The following is a 9,895-nucleotide window of genomic DNA, read 5'->3' on the forward strand; positions in this document are numbered from 1 at the left end:
TCGTGCTGCAGTGGTTTCTTAGCTAAAAGCACATGTTCATTTGTGAAACGGTTCCAACCAGGGTTACCACTTGGTCAGATTTTTCTGACCTATCAGAAATGGTCAGATTTGGTCAGTTATTTGGTCGGAGGTCAGAAAAAGTCAGAATATATGTTTATTTGCCATGATACTTGTTTTTTTCTTGTTACTAGTGGTTCACTTTCTGGCAACTCGGCATAAAATCACATTTTTGTTTTTCAGAGAGATGGGTGTCGTGTTCAGACATGAGCAGGAATCCAATAATGTCATTTCCACGATGTTTAAATAAACATTTCCTTGAAATTCAACGTTAAACGTTCACAAAAGTTTTTTCATAGTTGTAGTTCAGATATGAAAAAGGTCAGCAAAATGGTCAGTTTTTTGATGATATCTGTGGTCAGATTTTTGATCTGAACGAAGTGGTAACCCTGGTTCCAACCTGCTTTTTTAAAATTAATGGAAAGACGGCACTTTTGGGCCCATCATTCCTGCTTCTATCAACGGAACGAACCGACAGGTGGAGAACAGATAATTTTTGAGCATTTTTGCATTTCAAGGGGCCGTTCTAATGGTTCTATTTACCAGCTCCTATTTCAGTATATTAGTTTTATTGTTTTTGCCTATTTTTTCTCTTTTTTCGGCCTAAAAAGTTTCGGCTTATAGTATAACGGCTGAGAGGCTTCTTTTTTTGATGATTACTTAATATTCAATTGTCTTAATTTTTGGCATATTTTCTACCGCTTTTATCTTTCTTTTTGTCGCAAGTAGTGGGTTTTATCCTAAGTAATGCGATGCTTCACTTCGCCTCTGTTTGTAAAATTTATGACGGCGCAGGTAATTCTGTCCCAAGATTTCGATTTTTTTTGTCGGATTTTTAATTTGCTATTTTTCAGATTTGCCGGTTCATGTGCAAGTAATGAGAGTAATTCATTTTATTGATCGCCTATGTGTTAAATTTTGTTTCTTGATTTTCCGTTCTTAAATCAGGTGTAAATTTTTCAGAAATCAGACAAGTGTGCCGTTTTTTTGTACTTGTGCGTTCTTTCAGATTGATTTTGAACACTTTTGTCAACATTTCTGGTATTTTTCCAAATTTTGCCAGCTGAATTTCATGTCTCACATATTTTTTGTTATAAACAGACTGTCGACAATATTTAGTTTAAAAACACAATATCAGAGTCTTCCGTGCTTATTGCTCAGCATTTTCCTTTTCTGCACTCCTTTGAAACGTTTTTTTTCTTAGTTTTAATGCAATATTTTGTTATCTGAGTTGAATTATTTCGCAGAAACTGCAATTAATGGTTTAATAACCTATCACCTTTACGACACTACCTTTTAAAGCCAGTTTTGAACAGATTATGTGACTCTTTGAGATTTGAAATGATGTCTCTGAAGTTCACTGGGACCTTTGGCGCTAGATGCTGTTCTAGAACTTCTCAATTTTCTATGAGACATAAAGCGACATCTGCAGCGGCTAAATTCGACCCGGATTCTTATAGGTCAAAGAAACTTGGGAGCCAAACAACTTTCAACATAGAACAGATGTATTCTCACTTGGAACAAGATCACCTGGAAATGAAACGCCAAATGGTGAAATATCTGTCAGAAAGTGATCTTTTCACGCCAAAATATAACATTCCGCTTTCGGAGGAACGCGAACTAGCCTTACAGAGATTGAAAGCCATTTGTGACAATAAGTTCATTTCGGTTTTTAATTTCAACAATGACCCTTTGAAAATTTTCGCGGCCCACGAGATTGCAGCGGTTGTGGATAGCTCCATGACCACAAAAATGACAGTCCAGTTCAATTTATTCGGAGGAACTGTGTTGAAAATTGGCACCAACAGACATCAGAAACTATTGGAAGGTTTGTGTAACGTTTGCAACATGGCGCTCATTCGGATTCTGAACTATTGGCCAATATCGACCATAATCATTCTATTTATCAAAAATTGAGGCGTAGGGTTTCGGATAGAAAGAAATGATGTGATTTGGCTCGAAATATAATCACTTTTTGGTTTGCACGTCCCGTAATGCATCGAATTAAAATTGCGATATCAATAAGAATGATTTATCGAACATTGCAGGCATTGACACCCTGGACGACGTCGGCTGCTTCGGTCTCACGGAGCTGGGTTACGGCAACAATGCAGTAGAGATGGGCACTACGATCGAGTATGAACCAGAGACTGAATGCTTCATCATAAACACCCCGGACACTCTGGCTCAGAAGTACTGGATCACGAATGGGGCTCTGCACGCTAAACACTGTGTAGTGTTTGGGAAGTTGATTTTGGGTGGGGTAAATTATGGCATCCATGGAGTGGTTGTCAGAATTAGAGACTGCAACTTGGACGTCTGTCCAGGTGTGTGCAGAAACGAAATAATTTTTCAGCTGTCAATAATTTTGAATGAGAAAAAAACCCAAATGCTAATATTATAAAATTCCTTTTTTTAATGAAATGAAGATTTATCAGAAACTGCTCAATTCATTGATTGCGTTGACTGTTATTTCAAATACGGTCGAAGTTAATGTTTTTCTTTTCCTTCCAATTGAGCAATTTTTCTATCCGGAGATGATTAAGGTTGCGGAATTGAAGTTGCCGAAACGCCTGGAAGCCACGCTAGATTCATATTTGCCTTAGTTTCGATAGATTTAATAACCAAGCAAGAATATTAACTACGCAAGAAAAGATTTAGTAGCATGGATTGAAACAGAACAACTTACCGCTTCATCGTCGCTCCTAAGGTATTTAATGACAAATTTTCCCGCGAGGAGTTATGAAAGCAAATAGCCTTGTCATTCAAAAGCCTCATTTTATTTGAAAAGAACTTAAAATTTTTAAAACTGACTGATGTTTAGGGGTGGCGATCCACGAAATGGGCCACAAGATGGGTTTGAATGGAGTGGACAATGCCAAGATCACATTCAGCTCAGTCAGGACTCCAATTTCTGCCCTGCTGAACAGGTTGTTATACTCCATTTCGCGCCACTACGATGTTTTCTCGTACATGTTGACTCTGAGTTTTTAGTTTTTGGAAGTTGAAGTCATTTAAATTCCGTGAAAGCCTTCACCATTGTAATCAAATAATCAAATCTCATCTTAATAATTTAATCTGTGTGCAGATAAAGAAAGATAATCCTTTTCCAATCCTACTTTTTCCTACTTAGTCTCGCTATTTTCAATCCTCACCCTGCGTTTGTGTTTGCAGGTACTCTGACGTGTCTCCCTCTGGTGAGTTCAGCTCCAGCATCAAGGGCGAAAGAGCGAGATTCCTCACTGTGGCAGACCAGCTACTCTCCGGCAGGATATGCATCGCCAGCATGTGTCAGGTACAGCTGGGAAAATATTAATTTATTTTCATAATACAACTGAATTGTGTTCAATCCAATTATGCATACCGGCTTGCAGGCAATGATTTAGGACTATTTTGCTAAGGGATGAACGTTAACTGTAAAAATTTTTAGGTTGATAGGAAATGGAGTTTGTGTAATCGTTCCAATTAGTCGTATTTTACGGTCAGTCAGTTTTTTCCAATCTAACTTGCAGAAAGTTTTAAACTTCAAACCTGTTTTGTATGCTTAGTGTTTATCCGTAGCATCGCTTTTTTTCGCAGGGCGCAGCAAAGGCGTCCCTATCAATAGCAGTGCGCTATGCGGCCACTCGTCTAGCAGTGGGACCTACAGGACTCTCAGACACCCCAATTCTGGCCTACCAGTTGCAGCAGAACGCAATCCTCCCCCTCCTCGCCAGGACGATGGCCATCAATGCTGCCCTGGATAGAGTCAAGGTCAACTGGGCCAATCAGAACCCAGACGGCAGTGAGCACGCTTCGATTGTGGTGCAGTGTTGTGCCATAAAGCCAATTGCTGGCTGGAATCTGAAGGTCCGTTTAAAAGGGTTTATTTTGATTTCCTATTTAGTGAATGGACTACGAGTAGAAGCTTGAAAGATTTTGATATATCAGTTGCGAATGGTTTAGTGAGCTGGCTCGCAAATAGTTTGGAAGGAGCACATTCTAAAATAGCTTTTTATTGTTTTTCTTCGATGCTATAAATCATGTGAGACTTGTATCTAAAAGCAAACAGTTAGCCAAAGAATCTATGAGTGTTCCTACTTCTTATTTATTGGTTTATTCTCCTTGTTCATCTGGATATTATCTTGAAGTATCTGGAGTAAAAAAATAATAGCAATGCTCATTTCAGGATGTGGTGACTGTTTGTCGTGAACGTTGTGGCGGACAGGGATACCTATCGTGCAATAAGTTCGGACATTACCTGGGTCTCGCGCACGCCGCCTGCACTGCGGAAGGGGACAACAGCGTCCTCATGCAGAAAGTGGCCAAGGAATACCTCTCCATGTACAACTTCTCTGCCAAACCACAGAAACCCAAAAACTCTGATATAGATTCTGTAGACTCTTTGATGTATGTTCTAGCCGTAAGAGAGTACACAGCTTTGGCTCAATTGGGATCCGCAATGAAGGGTGCGAAAGGTGACAGAAAAGAAATGTTTGATTCCTGGATGTACAATGCCAGTGATATGGTCCAGCATGCAGCAATGTCTTATGCTGAGAACCTTATGGCAGAATCATTCAGATCTTTAGTCGACACAGCCCCTGAAGATTCAAAACCAACTTTGGAGAAAGTTTTTAAACTTTACCTTTTGGACACCATATCAAGAAGTTTATCGTTTTGCTTAATGAACAGTCTGTTAAGTATAGAAGAGGCGTCAAAGTTAAAAAGTGAGAAACAAGTTGTTGTTGCAGAGCTGGCAGACTCAACGTTGGCTCTAACCGAGTCATTTGGAATGCCAACTTCACTACTTAAGACGCCGATCAGTGGAAATTGGGTGAATTACAATGACCACGACAATCAGGGAGAAATAGACTTCTAATTTCTAAGATTCCACGCTCGTCAGAGGAGTGCTGATAACATTAAGTGTAAATAACTTTTATTTGGAAGTTGGAATTAAGTGGAATTATATTTTTATATAGCACGTTTTTCTATCTTTGAGAAGTAATAACGGGCAGGTCACAATGAAAAGCGCTAAGATCCAAGAAGTTGAAACTCGTAGTATGAATGCACACGTATTTTATAGTTGGTAATTTATGTTCTTCAAAGTGTGCCGCTCTGGCTACTAAAGTAAAGAAGCACACGCCTGATAAAATGAAGGTACGCTTCAAGGTAAGAACTTAATGCAAATGTGTAATGTTGAGAATATTTGTGGCTCAATTCAATCGGAACTGATGAAAAAGTTTCTCGAATAATGCCTGACATCTCCAGTTTGAAAAATCAGGAATATTTCATCTATTAAGGTGACCACCTCTATGTCCTCTGAAAGTGGTTAGTTACAGAAGCGGAATACTACGAAGAAACTTTTTTCCAACCCAAGTCGCAAATAAAAGTTCTGTTTTGGTATAGTTCATATCATAGGCAATTTAATAGCATCTGTTGCTGCTTTTTTAATACCTAGTGTTAATTCCTGTTTGATAAAAACAGAAATTATGAAAATGTATGGGATTTTGTATGTATGAAAATTTATATTTCCCCTTCAACTGCTATTTTCTCCGCCGAGACGCTTTTCGGGATCGGAAAACTTTGGCTTAACATTTTCTCTTTCTCTTTCATTTTTGGTTTGCCTTTATACAGCCGAGCTTACAATTTTAAAGCTTCTTTTTTCAAATGTTTTTATTCGTGTTTAAGTTAACATCGAGCCCCAGAACTAATCGAATTTGTTAAATATCTGAACGTAGCTGAGATATTTTTATACGTAAGAACTTTTTATTTTATTCACCTTCAAATGTGGTTTTTCGGGATTTGACTTTTCATTTTGTTGAGCTGAGTTCTTCTTCATTTGCTTATTATCTTATCCAAAAAGTCAATTATTTTTGTTTTTCCTACTCAGGGGCGGATTTAAGGGGGGGCGGGGGTGAGGTTGGACGCTCCTTCCCCCTCAGGGATTCGACCCCCTGCCGACCCAAAGGGTCCCCACTATGGTACTTTTTAAGAAATCCATTTTTCATTTTTGGCCGACTAACCCTAAAATTTTTCTAAAGGCGTTTTTGGCGCCTACATATACTAACTTTGAGGGGGAGCGCGCGCCCAAAAAACGCTATTTTTTGTCAACATTTTCCAAAAAAAATGCCCAAAAACAGCTTTTTTGACCTTTTTTAAAAAATTTGCCTGCGGCGCAGAAAAATTGGCCAAAACAGCGTCTTTTTAGTGCTTAAGGAGAGCTCGGAAGAAAATCAATTTGGTCGATAAAAAAACAGGTCGTCAAAATTTTCAAATTATTTTTTGAAAATCCGCCCCCCCCCCCCCCTCGAAAAAATCCTAGAGCCGCCCCTGTTCCTATAATGCATGTTTGATCTGCTTCTGATTTCAAACATTGAGAATGTTTTGAACATGAAAGCTTCGATTTTTTATCTTTCATTTTTAATGACTTCATGAGCCACCCATATGCGGTGTGAACGCGTGTTGAGCGTGTAAACTTTAAATAAAAAACTAGCGTAATCTCCAGTTTTTTCCGTTTGATCAGTTTAATTTAAGCAAGCACCAACTTACGTACCTTTAAAAATTCACTTCAGATTGTTTTTTCTGGTTTTTGTTCCGACCATTTGAAAAATGTGGAGGAACTTTGTATTCGGGTGTTTTTTTTTGGTTTTCCACGTAAAATTAGGTGCTACAAAGAATCATCGGAATATTTCGAGTTATATACCAAACTGAAATCCTTCAGTCGAAATTTTTAAATGTAATTCGAATCACAAAAAGTATTCTTAGTATCGAGAAAAACTGGTTAAAAATGTTTTATTTTTTTTTATGCAAATAAAGCGAGCGAGCAGGCTTACAACAACTTATTTATGCTTAATTTAAGCGCTGAAAATTTAGATTTCACCTAGTAAAATTAGTTTTTAGAGTTTTGTAAGCGCCATTTAGGGAATCAATGGAATCATTCTGTTTTTCTAGTCGTTTTTCTACAAAAATTGTTGTCCAGTTTGCCTATATTACTATGCTGGTCGAATATGTCTAAATTATAGTTTCACCTTCTCAGTTTTTTTGTCACACGACGCAGAAAAAAACTACAATAATTTGAAAAAAAATTAGTGCTATAAAGACTGTGGTCGGAACATTCTGTGCTACTTTCACAGTAACCGACTATCCTTGTTATATTCTATTAATATTTGATAGAATGAAGGCAAGTAAAGCTCTCTGAAAACTAGCATTTTAGAGCTTTTTTCTAATTTTTTTAAAAATTACTTACCAATTTTTGATTAAATTATTTTGGAAAAACTTTATTCGACTGAAAAACCTTTTAACTATAAATCAATTAAGATCAAAGCCCAACTTTGATCTTAATTGATTTATAGTTAAAAGGTTTTTCAGTCGAATAAAGTTTTTCCAAAATAATTTAATCAAAAAGTGGTAAGTAATTTTTAAAAAAATTAGAAAAAAGCTCTAAAATGATAACTCGAGCAAGCTTGCGTTCAAAGTGACATACGGTCAATCCATTTTTTTCCAATGCATTTTTTTTATAATTGAAGTTAAAAATAAACAGGGATTTTTTGTGAGCCGTTGTAGATATTGCCGCCTTGAGTTCAAATCTATAAAATTGTTTTAGCTGCAAGATTGTTTCGTAAATTCTCGTAGGTTTGATTGATTACAATTGCGAAGCGTGTGTATTAGTACGAACCTTCTTTTTTTCCAACCTAAGTCGCAAACATTGGTGCCACTTTTGAGCTTTTTCATAGCATGTGCATTGACATTCGAATATTAATTAGTTAACACAGTTCATGCATGTTTAATTCATCAAATGAACCGAAAAAAGTGATTTGTTTCAAGCAACAACAGTAATGAAAACTCGATTTCAGAGAAATTTTCTAAATCAATCTATCTCGCAGTTTTATGAAATGCATAATTTACACATAATGTGGTTTTATGCTTTGCGATTTGTTACATGCATAGTTAGTGTGGATGCCTTCAGTTTATTATATTCCAAATTGTTTTTTTTTTTAAAATTGAGGCAAACAATTAGTCAGGCATTTTGAGAATTTGCATTTGGTGCCACATCTGCTGAATGGCATTGGCATTTTTAAGCATATGTAGCTGCTTTATTCGTGACTTGTGTTTGTCGGTTGTTAAGCTTGCGTGGCTGAGTGAATAGTGCGTGAGACTCAAAATCTCTTGTTTGCAGTAGGTCGCAGATTCGAATCCTACATGTAGCCAAGTTTTTGCTAATTCAAGGCTTATTTCTATTTTTTCTAATTTCACTTGATAGAGCTGTTTTTTGGTCGTGTTCTCGCAAGTATTTGCGAAGTGCAGCTTGGCCTCTGTGTAGTTTTTTGTCGATTATTAGGATTGAAGTATTAGCAGTTTTATGCACAAATTTATGATGCTAATCACGTAAGGGAAACCAATTTGAGAGAGGAGAAGTTCTACAAATGTTAACGCGTTCGAAAAACTATTTCAAACTGAGGCGAGCTTAACTGTCCAAAAAAGCATTTACAGTCAAGTGTTTTTTTTCAGTTTTTCTAAGAAACTTTTTTTCACGTTACAGCCTGTATGTTTTTGCTTTTTTGCCGCTTTCCAGAACTAGTTGTCGGCTTTATTTGACATAAGTTTGGGAAATGCAGTGTATAATTTTTTCTGAAGCCTAAAAAACTGAAAACAATAAAAATGTATTTTCTTTGTTAATTTCCAGCTGCCTGTTAACGATATGTGCAATTAATTCTGGTTTTTGGATCTAAAAAAAGAGAGTTTTTTTCATCAAAAAATAATTTGATCAATTTTTTTTCCAAGTTTCATTTTAATTGAGGATTTGAATTTAAAGAGAGATCAACGAATCGACATTTTTGTTGGATTTCCCAAGTTCTTTATGTTCGTGGTTGAATTTTTAATTTTGAAAAATGAACGTTTTTTTTTGTACCGTAGGGAGCATTTCAAATGACTTCACAGGGTTCATATACGACTGCTGGCTCTAGTAAAACTTGAATTTTCTTTAAAACGATTTAAACCCTTTTTGAGAAATTTATTCAATCTATCCTGACAGCTTTTAGTTTTAGTTTTTTTCTGCTTTAATTAATTAAGCAAAAGAAGTATCATTGAAAAGATGAAATGGGGCCTTGTGATATATTATATTAAAGACTTTTCACTTATGAATGGCTCGTTTTTACAAAATTTCCAAAAAAAAATTCAGTGTCATGAAAATTCGGTGCGAACATTTTGCTTTTGTCATATTTAGATTTTAAAAAAAAGAACGAAAAATTCTTAATTGAGTTGTGAAAATCAAGTTCCTAGCTAGTTCTTAAAATTTTATTCAGCGCTTGCCTAGCACCAAAATTTAATGGTTTTAATATTTTGTTTCCGATTGAGTTTTTGCGTGCAATTAGCAACTTTATCAAATCGGATCATATTCTTTTTTGTGTAAACCTCTTTTTGACAGAATCACTGAATCTCTTAATGGCTTGCTTCGTAACAAATTCAATTTCAACGTTTTATACTGCATGGTTGGCCTACAGGCTCAGGGTTCAAATCCCGCCTGGAGTTGTTGTTCTTTTAAACTGAACACTTTCGACTTGGAAGTAATTCCATACCGGCCTCTCGAGTCTTATTTTTTGTCAGTTTTCTTACCACAGCACAGTCTTTTCGGGTGATGTAAAAAAAGTTACTAAAATTTAAAATCCGCTTGATATATTCCTCTACTGATGCAGGAAGATGAGTTAATAGAAGTTTTGTTGATTTTTTCATAAATTCGAGTTATACAATTATAGAACATTTTTGATTTTTTAATTTGTGTTTTTTGTCCTCTTAGTTACAAGAATGGTTCCTGATCAAGGCTAAAGCAAATAATTTTTATAGCATTAAAACTGAGTTCTGG

General features: G+C 36.2%; 2 protein-coding genes across 3 annotated transcripts in view; both read left to right on the plus strand.

The window, feature by feature from the left end:
• The window catches only part of LOC134845494 (guanine nucleotide-binding protein subunit beta-1-like), a 492,858-nt gene that overhangs the window by 376,387 nt on the left and 106,576 nt on the right, over positions 1 to 9,895 (plus strand). The gene's annotated exons all lie outside the window — the stretch shown is intronic.
• Positions 1,396 to 5,014, plus strand: LOC134846504 (uncharacterized). The gene is made up of 6 exons (XM_063863887.1): positions 1,396 to 1,885; positions 2,106 to 2,384; positions 2,882 to 2,987; positions 3,232 to 3,352; positions 3,637 to 3,906; positions 4,226 to 5,014. Exons 1-6 carry the CDS (start codon positions 1,399 to 1,401, stop codon positions 4,913 to 4,915), a joined length of 1,953 nt encoding a protein of 650 aa, XP_063719957.1. The 5' UTR covers positions 1,396 to 1,398; the 3' UTR covers positions 4,916 to 5,014.

This window comes from Symsagittifera roscoffensis, chromosome 5 (assembly GCF_963678635.1).
Source record: "Symsagittifera roscoffensis chromosome 5, txSymRosc1.1, whole genome shotgun sequence".
Lineage (NCBI taxonomy): Eukaryota > Metazoa > Xenacoelomorpha > Acoela > Convolutidae > Symsagittifera > Symsagittifera roscoffensis.

What these genes read in the sequence shown, in the direction of transcription:
- LOC134846504 (XM_063863887.1), top strand. Translation starts at nt 1,399, where the DNA reads ATGATGTCTCTGAAGTTCACTGGGACCTTTGGCGCTAGATGCTGTTCT. An exon ending in ATTTCTGCCCTGCTGAACAG is followed by an intron (nt 2,988 to 3,231) that starts GTTGTTATACTC and finishes TTGTGTTTGCAG; the next exon opens with GTACTCTGACGTGTCTCCCT. An exon ending in TTGCTGGCTGGAATCTGAAG is followed by an intron (nt 3,907 to 4,225) that starts GTCCGTTTAAAA and finishes TGCTCATTTCAG; the next exon opens with GATGTGGTGACTGTTTGTCG.